The sequence below is a fragment of the Mercurialis annua genome, linkage group LG6 (genome assembly GCF_937616625.2).
Source record: "Mercurialis annua linkage group LG6, ddMerAnnu1.2, whole genome shotgun sequence".
NCBI classification, from domain to species: Eukaryota; Viridiplantae; Streptophyta; class Magnoliopsida; order Malpighiales; family Euphorbiaceae; genus Mercurialis; species Mercurialis annua.
In genome coordinates, this window is record NC_065575.1 from 10,342,103 (window position 1) to 10,367,646 (window position 25,544).

Here is a 25,544-nt window from a genome sequence, read left to right on the forward strand (position 1 = left end):
TAAAAATCAGGATTTAGTTCATAAATTAAGGGAACTTCGGCAGATTATCAAAGGGTGGAATTTGAACGTTTTTGGTAACCAAAGTAACCGGGTTAGAGACTTATCAATATCAATCAATTCCCTTGAAACAACTCAAGACTCTAGAGATTTGAATATTTCAGAAATTGAGCAACTAACTTCTTTGAAAACCAATCTTTGGGAGGCTGAACATATAATTGACTCTATTTGGGCTCAGAAATCTCGAATAAAATGGTACCTAAAAGGGGATAGGAACACTAAATTTTATCATAGTGTAGCTTCGGTCCACTATCGAAATAATTTCATCTCTGAAATAGAGACGGGTACTAATATCTTCTCTGCCCCTTCAGATATCAGGTTGCATATAAGGAATTATTTCAGCAGCCTTTACTCTAGTCGGAAAATATACAATTATGATCTCTCAAGCCTTGACTTCAGATCAGTTTCTCCAGCTCAAGCATCTCAGCTCACTCGTCCTTTCACCGAAACAGAGATATTCTTTGCTCTCTTTTCCTGCGGGGTGTCTAAAGCGCCAGGGCCAGACGGCTTCAACTTCTTTTTCTATCGAAAAGCTTGGAAGTATTTGAAAAAGGACTTGTTGGATATGTTTAACACCTTCTACAGGACTACTTAACTTCCTAAAGGTATCAATACCTCTTTTTTGGTTCTCATTCCAAAAGTGGCAGGTTCTAATAACCTTAAAGATTATAGACCCATTAGCCTTGTCAATGGTGTTTATAAACTTCTATCAAAAGCCCTCTCAATCAGACTAGCTCCTGTCTTGCCTTCCATAATTTCCGACAACCAAAGTGCTTACATCAAAGGCCGTAGCATTCTTGACTGTTCTATGATTGCAAACGATCTCCTGCACTTAGCAAACAGAAGAAAAGATAAGTTATTGCTTCTCAAGCTTGATTTTCATAAAGCATTTGACTCTATAGACTGGAATTATCTTCTCTGTGTGATGCGATCCATGCTTTTTCCTACAACTTGGATTAACTGGATTCAAAAGTGTTTAGCAACAGGTTCCACGTCGGTTTTAGTTAATGGAAGTCCAATTGAGCCATTTAGATTACACCGAGGGGTTCGACAGGGAGATCCAATCTCGCCCTTTTTGTTTGTCATAGCCATAGAAGGTCTGAACAGTGTTCTTAAAAAGGCTAATGATATTGGGTTGGTTCAAGGTTTCTGTTTTGACGATAGTTCAGCTCCTATTACGCAACTCTAATTTGCAGACGACACTCTATTGTTCTTGCCTTTCACCATGGACAATGTAAAGAATATCACTTGGATACTACGTTGTCTCGAACTCGTTTCCGGTCTCAAGATCAATTTCAACAAAAGTTCAGTCATGGGTATTAACTTAAACCAAGCAGAATTACAGTCGGCAGCAGATTTTATAGGCTGTAACATTGGCACTCTCCCTACCAAATATCTCGGTCTTCCCCTATCTCATCGTTCTATTACATCTGGAGTGTGGGACAACATTATTCAGCGATTCAAACATAAACTTTCACTTTGGAAAGGTTCCTTTCTCTCGCCGGCAGGTAGATTAACGCTAATTAAATCTGTCCTGCAGAGTATTCCGGTTTACCTCATGTCGATCCTTAAAATGCCAGTCTCTATTCAAAACGAGCTAGAAAGTTATATGAAACGGTTCCTTTGGAGAGGTGATTCATCTAGTAGAACTCTTTGTAAAGTTTCTTGGGATACAATTTGTAACGATTACAAAGATGGTGGTTTGGGTATTCACAGACTTCGTACTCGCAATCAGAGTTTACTCTTCAAATGGGTGTGGAAACTCAGATTTAACAGTCCGGATTCACTTTGGTCAAGAGTTATGATTTCTTGTTCCAAGATTACTGATTGGAACACTCTTTTAACCAATGATAATAGGAGCCTCTCTTTTATTTGGAAGAATATTAGAATCTGTTGTTGTCTCGACAAGTTTGCTTGGAATTTATTCATTTCTAATGTTCGTTTTTCAGTTCAGAATGGTCATTCTATCTCCTTCTGGTCTGATAGGTGGAACAGCGAAGGTACAATGGTAGCTCTTTATCCACGTCTGTACAACCTCTCTAGACAGAAATATGTCAGCTTTTCGACCATTATAAACTCGGCATGGGTTTGGAGAAGAAGGTTGCGCCTGCAAGAAAAAAGGGAACTTGACAGTTTACAAATCCAATTGAATCAGATTACTGTTAACTCTCGGTCAGATTTGATTCTTTGGACGAAAAGCAATGGTGCTTACACTGCAAACAGTTTCTGCAAATTGAATCGCACAAATACAACAGCTGCAGTCTTACCGTTTTCAGCAGCCTGGTCTTCTATTTCCCCTCCTCGCATCTTGTTCTTCATTTGGCTCGCTCTCCATCGTCGTGTTTCATCGCTATCCTTACTTCACAGCAGGAATATTGTGGCTGCAGAAGCAATTTACTGCTCTCTGTGTCAACAACAAGAAACTCAAGAACACATACTCATGTTCTGTGAGTTCGCAACCGCAGTCTGGAATAGCATTTTATCCAAGGTTGGTTTCCTTTGGGTCATGCCTAACTCTATCACTGATTTTCTTATCCAGTGGAGATCTCTTGTTTCAAGCGGAAGTAAGTTGAAGCTTTGGCACTCTCTTTGGGATATTACAATTTGGGAATTGTGGAAAAGTAGAAACAAACGATTATACGATCACATGCTTCCGGATGTGGAGGATATAGTGTTCAGATGTTTCATCTCGGCTGGATTCTACGTTAAATGTAATGATTCTAGTTTTGCTTATTCGGGTTTGGAATTCTATAGGAATCCAGACCTTATTCTTTTGATGTAACTTTTGATTGCCCCTTCTTGAGTTCTAGCCTTAGTGTGCCTTTTCTTTAGGGCTCCTTTTGTGCGAAAACTTAGGCTAATAATCACCCATGGCACCTCAACTTTAGGGGTACGGGCGCTAAACCCCCTGAAGTTTAAAAACGGGCGCTAAACCCCCTGAACTTTGAGGCGGCGCTCACAAAACCCCTTTTGGACGAAATATGACCAAAATACCCCTGGCGCCGTTTTTTCAGTCAACTGACATTTTAAAAAAAAAATCTGACACTGTCATATCATCTGACACGTCAGAAATATATCTTAAAAATTTGAAAAACCCAAAATACCCCTAATTTAATTTAAAAAAAAAAATCAAACCAACCCAATTTAATATAAACCAATCTATCAACCCAAAAACCGACCCAACCACCACCCCACCAACCGACCCGTCACCCGACCACCGCCGGAAAATTTTCCGGTCATCTTCTCCATTTTGAAGATGACCGGAAATTTTCCGGTCATCTTTATCTGTTCCTCAGAGGAACAGATCGTCGGATCTGTTCCTCTGAGGAACAGATTCAGATCTGTTCCTCAAGGAACAGATCTGCAGATCTGTTCCCTGAGGAACAGATCGCGCGGATTTGTTCCTCAGGGAACAGATCGGCGGCGATCTGTTCCCTGAGGAACAGATCGCGCTGATCTGTTCCTCAGGGAACAGATCGCCGCCGATCTGTTCCCTGAGGAACAGATCGGTCTGTTCCTCATGTTGAGGAACAGATCTGTTCCTCATGAGGAACAGATAATCTGTTCCTCAGAGGAACAGATCGGACGATCTGTTCCTCTGAGGAACAGATCGGACGATCTGTTCCTCTGAGGAACAAATTTTTTTGATGACCGGAAATTTTCCGGTCATCTTTAAATCGGAGAAGATGACCGGAAAATTTTCCGGCGGTGGTCGGGTCGGTCGGGTTGGGGTATTGGTCGGGTCAGTTGTTGGGTTAATTCATTAGATTGAGTTTTTTTTTTGTCTTTTTCTAAATTAAAGTAAGGGTATTTTGGGTTTTTCAAATTTTTAAGGTATAATTCTGACGTGTCAGATGATATGGCAGTGTCATAATTTTTTTTTTAAAATGTCAGTTGACTGAAAAAACGGCGTCAGGGGTATTTTGGTCATATTTCGTCCAAAAGGGATTTTGTGAGCGCCGCCTCAAAGTTCAGGGGGTTTAGCGCCCGTTTTTAAACTTCAGGGGGTTTAGCGCCCGTACCCCTAAAATTGAGGTGCCATGGGTGATTATTAGCCGAAAACTTAAGATCGGTTGCTTTGCCACGCCTTGTGGCCCTTTAATATACATCTTTATCCATAAAAAAATGTTAAAATATCACCATATATCAGACCACAAAACCACTCCACAGAGGCCAATAAATACCTCTATGCATGCTGAGTATCTATCTCTATATCATAAAGTGCTATAATTTTAAACTACAAATTAAACATCGTGGATATTGTGACTAGTACTGGATTGATAAAATTGTCAAGTGGCAATTTAATTAATGCCTTCTATATTTTATAAAATATAATTGTTAATTAAAAAATTGCTAAAATAGTTATTAGAGTCAGAATATTAATTCAAAATTATAAATTACTTATAATACGATGTCAAGATAATATTTAAAATACGAATTAAAATAAACTATTTTAAATATTTAATTGTTACTTGTAGATATTTCTATTATGGACAAGTAGAAAAGTGATAAGGGACTAAAGCGTCTGATGATGATTTTCAAAGACACTCATCCGGGTGACGAGCTATTGATCCACATGTTAAAATTAAAGCGGCCTAGATCAGTATGCAACGACAAATTTGAAAGATTGAAACGTAATTTGTCATAAATAGCTTATAAAAATCCAAAGAGGTTGTAATAAAAGTCTAAAAAATTAGTCTAATTATCATGCCTTAAATGTTTATGGGTAAATTTGTAGATTTAGTAGACTAAATTAACCATAACCAAACTATAGTGGCCCTGAAATCTCTTTTTAACACTTTCAAGAATCAAAATAGCTTTTTTGCCGCTTTATTTATGACATATATGAATTATTGCAAATTTAATATTTATCTGACCTAAAATAAAGTTTTAAATTAATTCTAACTCCTAATACCTAACCATAAATCCTAACCCTTATCTACTATTGTATATATACTAGTTTCGCATTACGTGCTATGCACGTGGCTCGTAACGTAACTCGTCAATGAATATATTAGTAAATTTATTATAACTATATCAATTTTTTATTTATAATTAATTAAGAATTTTTGTAAAAGTAAATATAATATATTCGGTTATTAAATTTTTTTCCATACTGAATTTATTTTTCTTTTGGTTTTATAATAACCATAATTAAATAATTAACTTAATTTTATTAATAATATCTTTAGAAATAATAAGATAGAAATTTAAATAATATTATATTGACAAATACAGTATTTTAATTTTGTATCAAATTAAAAGATAGGCATTTCTACTAATTTGGAGACAATTTAGTTATTTTTTACATACTAAAAACTAAATTGGAGATAATTTACCTACTTGTTCTAATTAGAATTTTAATTTTAATTATAATTAATTAAATAACTAATTAATTAATGACTATAAAACCTTTTAGAAATATATATTGTGATAATTATAGACTTATATTTGAGAGATAATATAGCATCATATCACTACAAATTCTATAACGTACTATAATATTGGAATTTATATCCTTTAATCATATGCCAAATAAGATATCATAATATACAAAATCTTCATCAATTAGGCATACGGCACATATCCAATTATTAATAAGATTGGAAAAATCACCATATAAAATTGTGTAATTTTTTTCTTGATTAACAAACAAATCGGCTACTTTTTTTATTTAGAAATAAACTCTAAAACCAAATAAAAACAATAGAAAACAAAAGAAAACCTATTAATGAGAAGTTCATAAATTGGTTTATAAAGATTGTGAGTACACTGAACTTCATTAAATAAATTGTATTAAGCATATTAACATTTTATTAAACCAATAATATAGCTATTTTTTAATTAGAACTCTATAAATAAATTCTAAAACCAAATAAAAACAATAGAGAACAAAAGAAAACCCATAAATTGGCCATTATTTGTAAAGATTGTGAGTATACTGAACTTCATTAAAAAAATCGTATTAAGCATATTAACATTTTATTAAACCAATAATATAGCTATTTTTTAATTAGAACTTTATTCTATTATATTTAGGACTCTAATTCTAATTGAGACTCTAATTTTATTATACTTAGGATTCTAATTATATTATATCTTTAGTAATAAATTAAATAAATAATTAGTTAATGACCATACAACCATTATTTAGTAGTAAATTAGAAAGGATTATTCGGTAAATTTGCCTGCCCCCCCCCCCCATCCGTGCTTTTATATATAGTATAGATATAACATTATGAACCCTAAAATGGAAGGGGGAATATAATATTAAAGGAACAAACTCTAGATTTCTAATAATCCTCGGCCAACCCTACAAACCCCACACACACCAATTCCGGACTATTTTAGTCTACCAAATTAAGATTAAACGCTTCTCTGGCAAAAAAAAAATTAAGATTAAACGCTTCTCTGGCAAAAAAAAAATTAAGATTAAACGCTTTAATCAGTAAAGCACGCTTTTGCATTTCGATATAAAGCTGGATATCTGAATCGCCCAAAAATAACCCCAAATTTTAGAATAGTACTTCTATCACTTTTTTAGTATCATATGCACATTGCGTTTTTGATTCTTTCCATTAGAATGCTTGTTTAGCGATTTTCACTATTATTTCCATAAAATTGTTATAAACTATATATAAAGAGCTATGATTGTCATGATTTTCATTCCAGAAACATGTTTTATGATGTTTTTCATTGTTTTCATGCATTAATGTAAAGTATTTTAAATTCCAAACCTTTAATTATGCATTTTAACTGTTTTTGCACGTTTTTCGAATAAATCACAAACTCAGTTCGACCCCTACCTTGATGGCGCCGGATCTTCTAGAATCGTCGTTCTTCGCTACCATACCCTTCCAGATCTTTTTGATGTATTCTAGATGTTGTCTTTATATTTCTGGTCTCATTTGAGCTAGAATTGGGCCCCGTTTAAATCTTTGGACTATAATTAGTAATAGAATTATTTTATATAACTTCTCGGACCTATCCCAATCAGTATTCTCCTGCCACATCAGCAATAGTGGATCTATGTCATTATGGGATTTGAGGCCCAATCGCCGGACCATCAACTTTTAGACTTGAATCCCAAATTTTTCTGGACCCGAAAGCGAATACGGTTTTGGCCATTATATTCATGTGGATCAGAAGAACAATTTCCATGTTCTGACCGGATCCTGAATTTGGATGTATCAATGACACACGACAAACAACCACCAATCACTTTAGAAAAGAGGTTTAAAAGTATTTCTAACCTCATATGTATATCACCTGCAATTGGGTATGTTTTTACTGTTTACTACTTTAAATGTATGTCCAGTTTCATAATTAAAAGATTAAATCAAGATAATCATGTTAATTTAGTTCAAAAATAACAAACCATATAGAAAATTGCCATGAAAATATAATTAGTGGTTGTATTGAAATTCAAGATGGTAAAACTGAAATCAATCTCACATATATATCCAGTTTAGATTTTGTGCATGCAAATAAAATAAAATCCACCTTTATCTATTATATGCTAAAAATCTTAGGATTAGATGCTTGTTTAGAGGTAATTGCTAGTTGTCCACATACTAGTCTAAATCAAGTTATATGTGTGTCTCAGTGTAACACATGTTTACATTTTTGCATTTACTATACAGTCCTTTTTTTCCATTAATTTCCTATTTTGATGAGATGTTTATCCATAACATATCTTTTAAAATCGATAAAATCAGTAAGTTAAGTACAAGAGTTTTGATAGTATCCATGAACCCGATCTTTTGGTCTGATGCACGATAATTTTATCCATAAGCGAGTGAAGTTATATATAATCGGTAAAAAAGATATTTCCTAGCTGAGCTAGATGGTGACACTATTTATTTCAAAACTAACAAGACCAAGGTCAACCATAAGTCTAGATGAGCGCCCCGAAACCCGCTCACAATACTATTTTAATTATTATTTTATCATTTAAAACTCTAACTAAGATAAACTACTTCTAATAAATTACTATTTTAATTATTAATTAATTTTTTTATTTATATTCTCTATAAATAAAAATAAAAAGTATTTCTAATTAACTACTATTTAGATTTCAAAATAATAGTCCACTTTTCTCTTTTTTTTTTTGTCTCAAATAGTTGTCCATGTTCCTAATAAATCACAATTTATAGTGTTGATTTTTCCATGTTACCTTTATTTACAAATTTACCATTTAATGTCATTAGGTTAAAAAGTAAACTAATCATAACGTTTAATAAGGGTATAATAAAAAAAATGAAAATAAAATTGTAAGAAGTTAGAGCATTAATTGTGTCTTTTAAATTTTGTGAAAAAGAAAAAATAGACTATTGTTTTGAGACGAAGGGAGTATTTGAAATTTATCCTTAAACACAATTTATAATTATAAAAATAATTATTAATTAAATATAAATATAATTACAGTAACCGATAATAAATATAATTATTATTATTTGACGAGTCACATTAGAAGCTATGTGTGAAATATATAAAACGACACTAAGAGATTATATCTCATTAGAATAGATTTTTATACTTAAATTTGTCATATATAAATAGTAGCTATAAGTTCGTATATGGAACGACACAATTATCAAACAAAAAGATCTTTAAAATTACATGTTTTTTTATCTCCAATCTATGTGATAGGTTAATTTAACGCCTCACTTGATTCGTTTTATAGTAATTTCTGTGAAATTAACTTCCCGGGAAATATAGTTCCTGGGAAGTTAACTTCTCAGAAAGTTGATAAATATTGCTTGTTTTGATTTTTACTTCCCGAGAAGTACGAAATTGATTTTAATTAAAAGACAAAAATGTCTTTTGATAATTTTTATATTATTAAATAAATAAATATATTTTTAAGTCGAGCAATAAATAATTTAATATAATTTCAGTAATTTTGTTTGAGTTTTTGAACTTTCAAATTAATTTAATATAATTTAGACATAATTTAATTAATTTTACTCTTTTCTGATTGAATTTCGGTATAAAATATATTTTCATATAGAACCTACAGTAAATTTAGAAGTTCGATCTTTTTGAATTTATTTTTACGCAAACAAATATATTATTAAAAAGTTGAAACGATAAGAAAATAATAAAAGTTCAGACATCTTTCAAAAAATTCAAACCGCATTGGTAATAATTTATCCAAAAAAATTAAGTTTTTTCTCCAGGGAAACCACAAACGAGCCTTCAAAATACAAAAAATGGCCCATGCAGGTTTCGAACCTGCGACCTTCGCGTTATTAGCACGACGCTCTAACCAACTGAGCTAATGGGCCAGTTATTATTTCATCTGTAAATTTCCTATAACAATAATATGTACGAACTTTCCAGAATCATCAAGAAAAGGTTCAATAATTGCAATTTGCATGTGTATCTTCTTCCATTAAATTAGCCTGAACTTTCCCAAATCAGAAAACGTAAGAAAAATGTCAATTATCCCAGTAAATAATAATCAAAGAGGCAGCAGAAATTCCTCTTCAGAATTATGGGATTATCCTCATGAATTTGATCTATTATTCCAAAACTTCCCATTACCCTCTACCTTAATTCCCCCATTTCATCACTTCCCTTCATTTGGATCCCTCGAAACCCATGTGGATTGGAGAGAAACACAGAGAGGCCATGTGTTTAGAGCAGTGTTCAATGGAGACGAAGATGTGTTGGTGCATATTGATGATGAGAACATGCTTCAAATAAGCACTGAGAGTGGGAAATTTATGAGTCGGTTTAAGCTGCCTGATAATGCTAAAAGGGATGGAGTTGAAGCTTGTATGGTTAATGGAGTGCTCACTGTCACTGTTCCTAAAGAAGGCGGTGGTGCTGTTTCTGGAAACCCTAATGTTAGATCCATTGAAATCTCTGGTTCTGGTTGAATTTTGAATGTTTGGCTTAAACTATATGTTTGTTGTTGATATATGAGTTATGATGTGTGCTTTTGTGAATTATGATTTGTAGTGCTGTAAGAACCACCTTTGTATTTTAAAACATTTAAATATGCTCTTCGTGTTTAGTTCATAGTTTAATTGAACTCTTCATGTTTAGTTCATAGTTTTAATTGAGCTCTTCATGTATAGAAAGGTACTAAAATAGACTTAATATTTTAAAAACATTTTAGGCATATTGGTTATAAATTATTCAACAATAATTCTACTTATAATTTTATTATGTATAGTACAAGCCAACCAGCAGCAGGCAGGATATTAATGTGGGCCAACAAAAACATTATTTCAATTGGCCAAAATTTTATGAATTCTGAGCCATCAATTTATCATCACAAAATCCCTTCTCCATATACTTACCAACCAGACATTCAGTCTATGCCTTAAACACACTCTCTTGATCTTCTTGTCCATTTTTTTCTTTGCGAGTCTTATCAAATATGGCATTGGCAGCAGCTGAGAAGATGGCCTTAAGATCACCATCCTCAGCTTCTGCTGCCATTGCAAGACTGTCCCTGCCATCGTCTTCTAATTTACCATCCAAACCATCTCTATTGAGACCAATCTCGGTTTCTTTACCAGCGTCGACAGCCATCTCTCTTTTAGCTGTTTTCGCTCCTCCTCTTGAGGCCAAGGCCCTCCCTAAAGATCAAATTGTCTCCTCTCTTACTCAAGTAAGTATGTTCAGATTTTATGTAGTGATGTTAATATGTTTAATTTTAGTTGGTACTCGGTTGCTGAATTTACTTGTAATTTGAAAATTCATAGGTGGAGAAGACTATTGATCAAGTTCAGGAAGTTGGTTCGGGTTTTCTCGAGACTGCTCAACGAGTTTTTGGAGTTGTTAGTGATGCATTGAAGCCTGGGGTAGATGCAGCAATGCCAATTGTAAAGAAAGCTGGAGATGAAGCGTTGAAGATTGCTTCTCCGGCTATTTCCGAAGCATCAAGGAAAGCTCAAGAAGCAATTCAAAGTAGCGGCATTGATACAGAGCCAGTTCTTAGTGCTGCTAAGGTTTGCACATTATCATAATTTAAATAGAAGTAAATCCTGACAATGTGGAAATGTATTTGTTCTTATGTTCATATTGATATGGATGTCTCTTATGAACACAGACGGCTGCTGACGCTGCACAACAGACCTCAAATGTGATCGTAGGCATGAAACCGGTAGCATCATCCACTGTCGAATCCATTTTGTCAGCGGAACCTGTGGTGATTGTAGGAACTGCTGGAGCAATCTTTCTCGGATACCTCCTTCTGCCTCCTGTTTTGTCTGCCATCTCCTTTAATCTCCGTGGATACAAAGGTGAATTTACTGTCTCTTATCAATAATGTTTACGTACCGTAGTAACCTTTGATTTTGCAGTTTCATAAGCAATCAAAGAGCTAATTTGAGGGTTCGAATATTAAAGCGAGTCTATGTTTTTCTGTGACCCTTTAGGTGAACTGACTCCTGCTCAAACCTTGGATGCTATATGCACCAAAAACTATGTTATGGTCGATATACGCTCAGAGAAGGACAAGGACAAGACGGGTATTCCCCGTGTCCCCTCCGGTGCTAAGAACAAGTTGATTGCAATTCCGTGAGTAGTCGGTTTTTATTGCATTGTTTTCAGTCATTTATTATCATTCTATTCTGAGTTATTGTTGTTAATGTTACAGTTTGGAAGAATTACCAAGCAAGTTGAGAGGCTTGGTCAGAAATGTGAAGAAAGTAGAAGCTGAAATAACAGCTCTCAAGATTTCATATCTTAAGAAAATTAACAAAGGCTCTAACATTGTTATCTTGGATTCGTGAGTTCTTTCTCCATATTCTTTCATTGTTGTTTTTTAGAGGTGTGCAAAAACTGAACTAAACCGACAAATTCAGTCAGGTTCATTTCGACATTATAAAAAAATTCAGTTCACTTTTGGTACAAAGTGAACCAAACCGAAAAAACCAACTGAATTGATATTGTTTTGAAATATTTTAAATCCATGTAAATTTAGTTCAGTTTGAATTTTGTAAAAAGAAAAAATCAAAATTTTCTGCTCAGTTTGAACCGAATGGTGTGTTAACTTAAATTCATTAATATATATCCAGGTACTCGGATGCTGCAAAAATAGTTGCCAGAAGTCTAACAAGTTTGGGGTTCAAAAATTGCTGGATAGTAGCAGATGGATTTTCTGGAGGCAAAGGATGGTCACAGAGTCGTTTAGGAACAGATTCATATAATCTATCTTTAGTTGAGGTTCTATCACCATCCCGAATCATTCCTGCAGCATCTAGACGCTTCGGAACAACCAGCACAAAGTTGCTTCCTGGATCTGACTAAACTTTTTTGCAGAAATGCTTGAATATATGCACTCTCAGTTTAGTATAGCTCTCTTCAAATACATCTTGTAATTCTTTTATTAGAGTTAAAAACTAAATTTTGTATATTCTTATGTCGCCTTGCTATTTCCTATGATACTCAAATTCGAATAGGGGTGTTCGATGTGGGTGTATGTCCACGGACGCCTTACTTTCCAAAATAATACGGGGATATGAATCTGACAGGCGTGCTTAGATACTAGTACAGCAAATATGAGAAAAACAGAATACATTAGATAATAACTGATTACTCTTTTCAAAAATGGAACTGTAGCAAATAAAATGAACATTATCACAGAAACAGAAAAAACAATGGCACATCAAATGTGAGAAAAAATACAATAAATAATTCCAGCAAGATTGCAACTTAACAAAAAATAACGAAACAAAGCACAGGAATTAACTACGGAGTCATGATTGCTTCATCATCATATGCATGCATTCACCATAGATTGACATTAGGAAGGTCAGAGAAATCTTGCTGGTATCGTGATCTCAGAAAGCTACACCGCTTGATTGTCAAATTCAATTTCCTTTGCCTTACCCGTTGGGAAATGTAGCTTGGCAATGCCCGCAAGTTATAGCATTTCAAAAAAGATAGAGACTGAAGAGATGGCATTACGATTCTACTAGAAATATCTTCATCGGTGTCCCCATCAACTACATCATCCCGTTCTCGCCAACCAGCCATTCTCGAGAAACTTAGTCGAGTCAGTTTGGGAAATGCAACATCGGTCTCATTGTCAGTGTGAGGTCCTATTCCCAGAAATTCCAAGCCAATCTTATTCACCCCAAGTAACCGAAAAAAGTCGAGAGATTCTAGAGATGGAAGCTTCCCTAGAGAAGGTAAATGCTGACAGTTATAGCAAGAATACAGATCAAGTTTCTTCAGATTAGCTAATGACATTATCCAACTTGGAAACACCGATCCTTGGTAGCTATATATTGATAAACATTCTAAATTTGGAGATGACTCTAATTCTTCTATTATGTCCTTGTCATGATACTTCCTTGACTCTGCTTCTTCTCCTTGAAAATTTAGTGCGACAGAAATAATTTGAGTCTTTGTCTTCAACTTTGCTTGCTTAGCAGAAACTACATCTAACTTACCATTCAACCCTGTGATACTAAGCTTTCCTTTAAGATGGTTCAACTTTTCAAGATCCGCAAGAGAAAAATCTGCGCCTCCATAGCCAAGGCAAAAATCATCTAATGTTCGGAGGCGGATTAAGCTTCCAACTCCTTTAGGAAGTACTACAGTTGGGCTATTGTGCAAATGCCTTAACTGGATTAGTTTTCCTATACCTTGTGGTAGCTTACCAAAACCATCACTACCACAAGAAACATTTAAGGTTTGCAAGTTAACTAACTCGCATACTGTTTCAGGCAACTCCCTCAAGTTATAGTTCAAAGATAAATCTAGTTGCTTTAAGTGTACTAATTTACGTATTGCAGATGGTATTTCTGTAATATTACAATTGCTCAGGTCTAACGATCTCAAAAGACTCAAGTTTTCAAACAGATGAGTTAGCTGAGCTCCAGAAATGGTGGTGCTGGAACTGCATTGAACCTTCAAACTGTGCAGTCTCTTCAAACCACTCAAGAAATCTAGAAGAGGAGCACCATCTGCAACCATTAATCTTGCATAGCGTGCTTCTTTGGGGAAGGATTCAATTCTTGTCTCTTCAGAACCAATAGCCTCCAACGAAAAACATTCATTCTTTGTAATGAAAAGAGCAAAATCATGGACTATATCATGCATATGACAAGATGTTATGCTCCCATCATCCCTATCCACTTCATAATCTTGGAGGAGGGAGCACATTGCTAATTTCTGGAAGTACTTTTCTCCTACTTTCTCCATGTCTTCCCTCGATGTTGCCCTGAGAAACCCGAGAGCCATCCATGACTCGATCAGTTTATGTTTACTTATGCTGTAGTCTTTTGGAAAGATGGAACAGTATGAGAAACATCGTTTCAAGGCTGAAGGCAAATCATAATAGCTCAACAATAGATGAGGGAAAATATCAACTTTAGCCTCTTCTAGTTCCCATACCTCACTTTCTAAAATACTCTGCAACTCTGCTCTGGATTTTCCAGAGCATAGAGATCCGAGCATCCTAATAGCAAGAGGCAAACCTTTACATTTTGCAACAATCTCCCTACAGATTCCTTCTAGTTGTTCATTAATTTTGCTAGTACATCTAGCAAACACAATCTGGCTAAACAATAACCAGCATTCCTCATCGGACAAATGTCCTATTGGGAATATATCAGACTCGGTGCACCCTATAGTCTTTGCAACATTCTCCTTGCGAGTGGTTGCAAGAATTCTGCTTCCTGGCAACCCGGATAGAAGAGAGCATTCCAATTGCTCCCACTTACTACGATCTTCAGTCCACACATCATCTAAAACAAGTAAAAACCTTTTCCCACTCATCAATCGTTGTATCTGCTCTAGTATGCTCTGTAGTTCGACCAGATTTGGCGTCACCTGCATAAGAGATTCAAGAATCGCCTTGGCAACTCTAATCTCATCAAAGGGATTGGAGACACACACCCATATTATCGCGTCAAAATGGTTTTTCACATCATCATCATTATAAACTAATTTGGCCAAAGTTGTTTTTCCAATGCCTCCCATCCCCACTAAGGAGATGACTCGTAGGGGTTGGGTTTCACAACTCTCTCCAACCAACATGTCAATGATTTTCTGCTTCTCTTCGCCTCTTCCTTTCACCTCTGAAATATTAACGACAGAGGTGGTGATTCGTTGCTCAACTAGTTGTTCATTTTTAACAACGAGTTGGTTAAAGCTATACCTCTCTTTCTCACAGGCAATAACATCTAGTCTTACATTTAATTCTGTTATCTTATCAGCAATATCATAACGAACAGGAATCTGATAGCAGGAAAAGCAAAAGCTAGGGAGTAGAGAAAATACTTGGGAGGAAGATGGATTATCTCCTTTCAGAATCGCGGTGCTCCATTCGTCTAGAACATCATCAATGTCGTAGGATACGTCTTTGAGCTTATCCAGCCATAGCTTGATCACAGCCTCCTTCCATTGCCTGTTTTCCGCATCAGAAAGCACAGCCTGGATGGCTTGGAGATTGCTCTGAAGCTTCTCAAGTTGTCCTCGGACACCCATAAATTGACTCACTTCTTCATAAAGGAAGGATCCTACTTTTTGTAGGACTTCGAAAACCAGGGATTCTGCCATTGCCACAACAGATGAAAAGATCTACTACTTTAGTTTAGAGTCCGGAGAGACGATTGTATTTATTGGATGTGTTTGTATGTAATAGTTCTCTTCATTTCTCCCCTTTTTATATTGAATGAGCTTGTGCTCAGCCACTAATCATCATATCTTTAAGTTGACTTAAGGGAAAAAAAAATCTAAATCCTTTTGTAAATTTAATCAAAAAAAATAATTTTAAATTTCTTTTTAAAAACCTGAATTCTATAATTACTGTATTTTATATTTTTAAGATGATTGTTACAATTATCTTTCAATTTTATCCTAGTCCAATAATTCCAATTCATTTTAAATTTAATTTTCAAATATTATTTCAATCATAAATTAATTCATTCCTCATTTTTATTTACTTGTCTATTTAGATAAAATTGTGCATTTTAAAAAAGTATTATTTCTGTCTTCAATTATAAAGATAAATACTAATGTAGCTTTATTAGAACATCTCCAAAAAAAACTCTTTAAAATTATTAAACTTTTTAATTTAGACTATTTGGCCATAAATTAAAGGTTCAATGACTCTTTTTTTTTTCTTCTAAATTTAGAGAAGAGAGTGAAAATGCCTCTCCATATGTAAGAGCATCTTTAATGCACTCATTAAAAATGTAAAATTCTTTAATTAAAGAGTTTTGTGCAAAATATAAACTCCAATAGACTCTTTATATTTAAAATTTAGAGAAGAGAGTGAACTTGGCTCTCCACATGTAGAGAGCCAAATTCACTCTCTACTTCAAATTTTATAAACAAAATTTCAAATTTTAAAATGATTTTGATGATTTTTGCTTTTGAAAATATAATTTTATCTTATTTTCAATATTTAAAAGTAATAAAATAAATAAATTACAAATAAACAAATTAATAGATTAATATTACTTAATATTTATAAAAATAATAAATTAAAAAGTTATGAATTGGAGAGTCTAATTGAACTAAAATTAAAAACCATACTCTTTATATTTGAGATGCTCTCTATTTTGCAAAAAATACTCTCTATTATAAAGAGTGCCACTGGAAATGCTCTAAAAAGTCATTATCACTCTCTACTTCAAATTTTATAGGATAAAATTTTACATTTAAAAAATAAGTTAGTGTTTTATTTTAAAATATGATATTAATTATTTTTAATACAAAAAATGAATAAATAAATAATTTTAAAATAAAAATAAATTTATATTATTAATATATATTATTATTATTCATTATAAAAATTATATTAAAAATTTATATTAAAAATATAATTAAATAAACATTATTAATATTTAATATTTCTATTATTATCTATAAAAATTAAAAATTAAATTTAAAAATTTTATCTATACTATATATAAAACCACGAATGGGAGGGAACAGGCAAATTTACTGCATAATCCTTTTCAGTTTATTACTAAATAAAGGTTTTATAGTCATTAACTAATTAGTTATTTAATTAATCACTATTGTAATTAAAGTCCTAATTAGAATAGATAGCTAAATTATCTCCAATTTAGTTTTTAGTATGTAAAAAATAACTAAGTTGTCTCCAAATTAGTAGGAATACCTATCTTTTATTTTGATTTATTTACAAAATTAAAATACTGTATTTGGTCAATATATTATTATTTGAATTTTTATTTTATTATTTTTAAATATATTATTAATAAAATTAAGTTAATTATGGTTATTATAAAACCAAAAGAAGAATAAATTCAGTATGGAAAAAAATTTAATAACCGAATATATTATATTTACTTTTACAAAAATTCTTATCTAATTTAATATTAATAAAAAATAAAAAAATTGATATAATTATAATAAATTTACTAATATGTATATTAACGAGTTACATTACGAGCCACGTGCATAGCACGTAATGCGAAACTAGTTATAGTAAAAATAGAAATATCACTCTCTATTTGAAAAATGTTCTTTATTTTACTAAAGATGCTCTTTAAAATAAAGAGCACTATTAGAGATGCACTAAATTGATAAATGTTTTGTGAATTGAATTTATTAGGAAAGGATAAAATTGAAAGATAATTGTTAAAATCATCTTAAAATTCTAAAATGCAAGTAATTATAGAATTTAGTTGGATGAACAAATAAAAAAATTAATTTTAAAAAATACTTTTTACTGAAATGGTTGCTATATTATATTAATTTTTAAAAATATGGCATTTATTTAACTTTTATCGCACATGAAAAAAAAACAGTTGGAAACAAACAATAATCGTAATTCATATATAATAGTGCTAAAGCATATTGTCGACTTTTTAAAATGTTATTCAAATCTTTTTAAAGTTATAAATTTGTCACAATTTAATCACTTAGCTAAAAAAATAACTACCAAGTTGGAATAAATATAAAATTCTAATTTATTTGAATCACATGACATTTCAATCGAAATTCTTTTTTAAAAAAAATTATTAAAATTACAGTTTGATATAACTTTTTAAAATATCTATTCTTTAGAAATTTACCTAATCTTTTAATATTAATAATTTATTCTAATTATAAATTGAAAATAATTTTAGCCAATTACAATAATTTCACAGTCTTTTTTTTCCAGAGAATTTCACAATCTGATATGATATCACTTTAAAATCTAACTTTTTAATATTTATTTTAAATATCATTTAAATAACAAATGAAATTGGATTAAAATTGATGTTAAATTTTATAATTTGATTAAAGTTATTGAAAAAATTATCCAATTTATAAAAACGAAAAACTGTTTATATTTTTTTTAACCATAAGGCATTTAATATATATTCTCTTTGTCCTAAAATAATAGAATGCTTAAATAAATATAAAAATTGAATAATAGTCAATTAGTTAAAATTAGTTTTTTATTATTGAAAAATGAATATTTGTGGAGAAATATAGCTCATAATTTATTTTACATTTATTATTTTATAGTTTTTAGGCATATAAATAGCGTAACATTGACGAATTTTTTTATTGGCACGATGTATATCAAATACGCCAATTTATTTTTTATTGGTATTAAAATAACATATATAATATTAAAAAGATGGAGTAATGAGATAAACATATATTTACCCGGGGTAAAAAGGATATGAAATCTTTAAATTGTTTATCGAAAATAGAAAGTGATATATGAATTGATGCCAAAAATAATAAAATTATCTTTCAGTTCAAAACAAAAAAAGCATTTTTTTGTTATTTTGAAGGGTCAAGTGTCTTCTTTAACTCTTCTTGCGTCCACCAATAAATGCAACGCAAATTGACTGATATAAAAATTAAAAATTAAAATGAAACCTAACAATTAATTTACTAAGAGATGTACAATATGATACGAGATTAAGCATAAAATTTTAACATCAACGGTATTTTTTTTTTTAAGAATAATGAAAATTTCATTAATTGAGAAATAAAAATACAACTTGATCAAATATTGAATAAATCAATACATTCAAGAAGTACAATAATAAAACATCAGTAAAATAACAGAAAATCATATCTAATTTCTTCAATCGCATTGACGGAACTCTTTGAATATGCAACTCGGCGATCGGTCCGCTCCACTCGAAGGTTATTGTAAACCACAAATCGACTCTTTGGTCTTTAAATGAGTCCGATTGAGAGAATATTAAAAATAAGATTTCTACTGATAGCACTTCAGATCTACGCTCCGTATATAATTCCATCAAAGAAATAGCAAAACCCACAAAGAATAAGAGTCAGAACTCCACAAAGGAAGACAAAACATTCATAAAGAAAGAAATAAAAATATCAACAGATATCAGATCTGTGATTATTGACGCAAAATAAACTAAATACGATATTTAAACAGAAAACGAGAAGGTAGGGAGGTGATTTTGAACCAAAAAATGGCCAAAATCACCTCCCTCTTGTTGCGGTTAGGGTTTTTGAAAAGAAAGACATCAACAGTATTTTAACTATGTTTTAGTGAGTTTAAGTAGTGAATTTTTTTGCAAGTGAGTGTTGGCCCGGATGGCAACACTGCACTTTGCATCTTCAGAAAGGCATCGGTTCGACCCACCCCTCTGTCAGCCAGTGGGCTAAAAATGAATTTCTAAAAAGTACTGACACAGTGTAAATCTTCGATAAAAAGAAGTAGTGAAAATTTTCGAATGCCATTTGCATACTTAAATCTTTCATCGTTATTATGTTATGTTTCGATAATACTTCAATGGACTAACTATAGCTCTAATATTAAAAATTTAAAATTTAAACAAACGCTAAATAATTTTAATCAAATAAAATGTCAATTCACAAACAATATAAAAATAAAGTTTATCAAAATTATAAAAATAAGACTTACTAAAATATATTCAAATCTCTACTATATAATAATTTGTTAAAAAATAGTGGGATATTCCTATTAAATAACACCACCTTTAGCGTTTTTTGCGATTTAAGTCATTACTACAAATTGTCTTAATTGTTAGCTCAAGCTAAAACAATCTTTTTAATTATTAGCTCAGGTCCCATTTCCGACATCTGAAACCCCACGTGGCTCGCCGGATTGCCTCACCAGCGCCAGCGTGGCCTTCTTTATGCGACGTCGTTTTGGATTATTCCTACCAAATAACACGAACTATAATTTTGTCTCAAATATTAGCACAACCTTTCAAATATTTTTTAATTTTAGCCTAAAATCTGTTTTCGGCTATTGGAATCCATTGTGCACATTTAAGAATAACTAGTGTCATTTCACGTGTCTCGCAGTGTGACTCGTCTAATTATTAAATAATATTTAAAATAATAGTTAATTAGGAATAGTTTATCTATACAATACTTTGGATTATTAATTTAATAGTTTAACATTTTTAATTGATAATAAAATTTTATAATTATAAAGATTTTAAATAAAAAATCAAATAATAATTAAATTTTTTATTTATTGAAAGTAGTTTACCTTATTAAGGTTAATTGCAAATGCATACACGAACTTTACCCTAATTTGCAATTACAACATAAACTTTGAAACTTGACAATGTCAATAACTAACTTTCATTTTTTGGCAAATTGATATACCGACCAATCACGCAACGACACATGGCGGTATATTATAATGTCCACGTTAGTGTTTTTCGTGTTTGGTGTATCGATTTACCAAAAGTGTAAGGTAGTTACTAACTGTTTGCACCAAAATTAAAAATATGGCCAAAAGGCCATAAAAGTCATATCGTTTAAAAGATAGAGAAAGCAATTCAGAAGTTAATTTCAGAAGTTTGACCAAGGTTTGACCTTTGACGGAAGATTAACTTCAGAAGACCTTTGACAGAAGATTAACTTCAGAAATTAATTTCAGAGGTTAATTTCAGAGGTTTGACCATTAATTCCAGAGGTTTGACCAATTTGACCTTTGACAGAAGATTGATTTCAGAAGTTAATTTCAGAGGTTTGAGCGTTAATTTCAGAGGTTTGACCAGACCTTTGACTAGAAGATTAATTTCAGAGGTTCAAACAATATAACTTGGGAAGCGAACTTCAGAAGCTGAAGTTCAAAACTTTAAATCCTAGAGGTTAAAAGCCCATAATATTGATGTCAGAATCCCATGATATTTATATCAGAAAAAGTCAGAAGCCCATAAGCCAATCCACGTGCTCGAAGCAGTTGAAGAAGCACCTTCTGGAATTTCTGAAGGTGGAAAGCATCGTGTGGAGATAGTGGGCAGTTGAAGAGTAAAACTCAAGCAGTAGTTTTCAAAGACTATAAATAAGAAGGAAGCAGAACAATTTTAGCCCCCGATCAAATCCAACAAAAACCAGCCCAAAGGCAAAAACTCACAAACACTCTGTATTCTCAATTTTCAATCAGTAAAGAACTTTACGATTGAATTTCTTTGTTTTCATTCAAGTTCTCAGCATTACTTTTTGGAGTACTTGTAATAAGGTTAACCAAATCCCAATCGCTTTTTCAGAAGTTAAGTTCACAATTTGGAATCTACTTCCTGGCACGCCCGCATTCACACACTTGTTACGGTTTTCACAAAAACGCAAAACGCCAGTAACACTAACATTGTCAAGTTTCAAAGTTCATATTGTAATTGCAAATTTGAGTAAAGTTCGTGTATGAATTTGCAATTAACCCTATAGACTTTTATATGATTTACATATAATTAAAATAGTAATTGTTAAATATTTAAAATAGTTTATTTTAATTAGTACTCTAAACAATTATCTTAATATAGTAGTTTAATTTAATTTGTACTCTAAATTAGCTTAGCACAGTAATTTATTTTAGTTATTACTCTTTTTCTAATAATTATCTTAATAGTTTTTAATTAATAATTATATTTTATAAAGTGAAGAGGATAATAACGTAAATGTTCCGCCCCCCCCCCCCCCCCCCTAAAATAGCTTAGCACAGTAATTTATATTAGTTAGTACTCTTTTTCTAATAATTATCTTAATAGTTTTTAATTAATAATTATATTTTATAAAGTGAAGAGGATAATAACGTAAATATGCCCGTTCCCCCCCGGTGATTTTATATATAGTACTAGCGTTTCGCCACGTTTTACACACGTGAGTGAAACTTATATGATCCGTTATTTAAATTTTAAATTAATTAAAATATTAAATATAATTCTTTATTTGTAAATAAATTATTATAATTATTTTTATTTAAATAGATACTATACCACGTTTGTGATATTAAGACCCGTTCTATATAATATTAATTTATTATTATCACGTGCTACGCACATGAGCGACATTTATATGACCCGTTATATGTATTAATCTTGATTAAGATATTTACATTACCCGTTATTTAACTTTAAAATTAATCAAAATATCAAATATAATATTTTGTCTTTAAATAAATTATTTTTATTTACATTTAAAATTAATTATAATATCAAAATATAATATTTATTTCTAAATAGTAATTGTTTGCATGAGAGCGACATTTATATAACCCGTTAAATATATTTATATCAGTTAAACTAATTTATTGCACTTATATGACCCATTATTAAGATGAAGTAGGCGCTATCAACACAACTACTAACTTATTGCATTTATATGGCTTGACAGTTGATAGCAGATATAGCATTCCAGTAACTGTAAGTAACAGTTGATAGCATACATAGCATTCTGTAACAGTTGATAGTAACATAGCATTCTCTAACAGTTGATATTCGCATAGCTTAAATAGCAATTAGAGTTTGTGAATTTTATGGTTGTGATTTTAGGGTTGTAAATTTATGACTGTGATGTAGGGTTAGTTATGATTCCAATAGCCGGAAACAGATTTTAGGCTAAAATTTAAAAATATTTGAAAGTGCTAATATTTGAGACAGAATGTTAGTTCGTATTATTTGGTGGAATAATCCAAAACGACGTCGTATAAAGAAGACCACGCTGGCGCTAACGAGTCAATCTGGCGAGTCACGTGGGATTTCAGATGCCGAAAATGGGACCTGAGCCAATAATTAAAAAGATTGAAAAGCTTGGACTAAGAATTGAAACAATTTGTAGTAATGGCTTAAATCGCAAAAAACGCTAAAGGTGGTGCTATTTAATGGGTTTTTGACGGATCTGTGCCTACGGGCCTTTAAAAATTACATTTTGGTGCCTGTATGGGAATTAATCCCAAATTTGTGCCTGGGCCCACATCATCCGCGATTTAATATTGCGGATGATGTTGCCATCCGCGATATTAAATCGCGGATGATGTTAACAGCACTAATTGGGGTAATTAACCCCAATTAATGCCATCCGCGATTTAATATCGCGGATGGCATCTCTCCCCAATCATTGGGGAGACAGTAATCTGTCTCCCCAATCATTGGGGAGAGACAATAATTGGGTTACCCCATCATTTTGTTTTATAAAATAAATACTGTATTTTAATTTATAAAATAAATTCCGTAATTTAATAAAATTCTAATAAAACATAAAAACTGTTTTTTAGTTAGCATTATATATTATTTTATATATTTTTACTAGTTAATACAAAAATTATAAATTGCACAAATAATATAATTACAAAGTCGATAAAATAAAGTAAAAATTATAAATTGCACAAATAATATAATTACAAAGTCGATAAAATAAAGTAGGATTACAAAGTTGATAGTGTTTTACTAAAAACAACAAAATCATAAATAATCTCGATATCTAGTGTTCTTCTCCAGTTGAGTCCTCATATCGTACCCCATATCTTGCCTGCGGGCAGACTGCTCTCAGTAAGATCGCGATACTGTCTATCACCCGGTCTGTCACCTGGCGCGCCCTCGCTCTCGTGATCATCGTCTAGGGATACCTCCTGATCATCTGCAGCCGGTGCAGTAGTCGGTGCCTCCTGTGACTGCGGAAGGAGGCTGAAGGACGGACCCGAAAACTGAATACTACCGGACTGTAACGCCTCGAAAGAGCCCCCCTCCCCGAGACCTGGACTGTTCAACCAAGCCTCTGATATCGAAAAAAACATCTGCGACGGATCCGCGACCGGGGTGGAAGGGGAGGGACGCGAATGTGACGCTGACGGTTGATCGAGCCAAGAAAACACGGGCCGGTAACCCTGATCAGAGGGGGTAGAAGGTTGACCATGCTGAGGTGCCTGAAATGGGGGTGGTGTAGCCTGTCGATAATAAAATTCTTCAAAAATAAAAATAAAATCCGCTCCAAAACCGCTCCAAATCCGCTCTAAAACCGCTTGAGAGATAATAATTGAGAGAGTTTCTTAAAGTGTGAGGAAAATGAGGGCGCTGAGCCCCCATTTTATAGAATGCAATCCGCGATTTAATATCGCGGATTGCATTCAATTTTTGACCGTTGGAAGCTGTGCTTCCAACGGTCAACAGATTCCCTGCCAATGGCAGGGAATCTGTAAATGCCATCCGCGATTCAATATCGCGGATGGCATTTAAGTAAGGTTAATCGAGAGATTAACCTTACTTACTATCATCCGCGATTTAATATCGCGGATGGCAACATCATCTGCAATATTAAATCGCGGATGACGTGGACCCAGGCATAAATATGGGATTAATTCCCATACAGGCACGAAATTGTAATTTTCAAAAACCCGTAGGCACATATCCGTCAAAAACCCATATTTAATAGGAAGGGTTAATTTCATAAAAAAAAATCACGACCTTTACACGAAATTTTGTTTTAATCACGACCTTTAAAGTTGCCGTATAAAACCATGACCTTTCATTTTTTTTCTCAAATCTATCATTTTAGTGTATTTTTTCCGACTAAATTCTTAATAATTAAATACCCAAATTATAAATCGACGCCAAATATTATTATATCGGCTATAATATGTAGGATTAGTAATTTTTCGTCGAAAAAATACACTGAATTTTACTTTGGTGATAAACTTGAAATAAAATGAAAGATCGTGTCTTCAAATGCCAACTTTAAGGTTGTGATTAAAATGAAATTTCGTGTAGAGGTCGTGATTTTTGTATGGAATTAATTCTAATAGGAATACCCAAAAAATATTTAGAATAAATTAAAAAAATGATGAATTTCCTGCTAAAAACGCGCTTTCTCGCCTTTGGCGATCAATTTTTAGCATAAGGAAAAAGTTTGGAAATTTGTGTAAGAGAAACGTCGCTTGCACCGTTAACTCTTTTTTTTTTTGATGATTGGAGAGGGGGAGCGCTTGTGGGAGAAATCGAACCCGCGACCTAGCAGTTTGCTGCCAGCGCTTATACCATTTGAGCTATAACTCGTTGGTGCACCGTTAACTCTTTATTTCTCATTACTTTGCATTTTCGGACCCCAGCAATTTAAGTGGTTGTTTACTTTTGGACATTACTTCGTTCCATTGTTTTTCTTTTTCATCTTTTTTGCTTCTTGGCTCTATACGAGCAAGTTGCCAAGTAGGTCCATAACTTGCAAAACTAATTTATTATACGAAATGAAATATTTATATTTATTTTTTATTTATATATTTGACAGAATAATTATGTTTTTTTTATTAATTTCTA

The 25,544-nt window shown here is 32.4% G+C and overlaps 3 protein-coding genes and 1 non-coding gene across 4 annotated transcripts; 2 read left to right on the forward strand and 2 right to left on the reverse strand.

Moving 5' to 3' along the window:
• Positions 1–9,273: 9,273 nt before the first annotated feature.
• TRNAI-AAU (transfer RNA isoleucine (anticodon AAU)) lies at positions 9,274–9,347 on the reverse strand. Its single transcript has one exon. It is a non-coding gene; the product is annotated as a tRNA-Ile (tRNA).
• A 103-nt stretch (positions 9,348–9,450) lies between these two features.
• LOC126687029 (18.5 kDa class I heat shock protein-like) lies at positions 9,451–10,094 on the forward strand. Its single transcript, XM_050381374.1, has one exon. The coding sequence runs from the start codon at positions 9,498–9,500 to the stop codon at positions 9,942–9,944; it is 447 nt and encodes a 148-aa protein (XP_050237331.1). The 5' UTR covers positions 9,451–9,497; the 3' UTR covers positions 9,945–10,094.
• Positions 10,095–10,326: 232 nt separating this feature from the next.
• On the forward strand, positions 10,327–12,431 carry LOC126687028 (calcium sensing receptor, chloroplastic). Its single transcript, XM_050381373.2, has 6 exons — positions 10,327–10,684; positions 10,779–11,024; positions 11,126–11,318; positions 11,454–11,595; positions 11,675–11,806; positions 12,096–12,431. The coding sequence occupies exons 1-6, from the start codon at positions 10,451–10,453 to the stop codon at positions 12,325–12,327; spliced, it is 1,179 nt and encodes a 392-aa protein (XP_050237330.1). The 5' UTR covers positions 10,327–10,450; the 3' UTR covers positions 12,328–12,431.
• Positions 12,432–12,579: 148 nt separating this feature from the next.
• On the reverse strand, positions 12,580–15,659 carry LOC126687027 (putative disease resistance protein RGA1). Its single transcript, XM_050381372.1, has one exon. It carries the CDS (start codon positions 15,586–15,588, stop codon positions 12,808–12,810), a length of 2,781 nt encoding a protein of 926 aa, XP_050237329.1. The 5' UTR covers positions 15,589–15,659; the 3' UTR covers positions 12,580–12,807.
• Between the last annotated feature and the right edge of the window lie 9,885 nt (positions 15,660–25,544).

Excerpts from the sequence above, each read along its gene's own strand:
- LOC126687028 (XM_050381373.2), top strand. The coding sequence starts at position 10,451 with ATGGCATTGGCAGCAGCTGAGAAGATGGCCTTAAGATCACCATCCTCA. Across the intron at positions 10,685-10,778 it reads TTGTCTCCTCTCTTACTCAA|GTGGAGAAGACTATTGATCA; the intron begins GTAAGTATGTTC and ends GAAAATTCATAG. Across the intron at positions 11,596-11,674 it reads AACAAGTTGATTGCAATTCC|TTTGGAAGAATTACCAAGCA; the intron begins GTGAGTAGTCGG and ends TTAATGTTACAG.
- LOC126687029 (XM_050381374.1), top strand. The coding sequence starts at position 9,498 with ATGTCAATTATCCCAGTAAATAATAATCAAAGAGGCAGCAGAAATTCC.
- LOC126687027 (XM_050381372.1), bottom strand. The coding sequence starts at position 15,588 with ATGGCAGAATCCCTGGTTTTCGAAGTCCTACAAAAAGTAGGATCCTTC.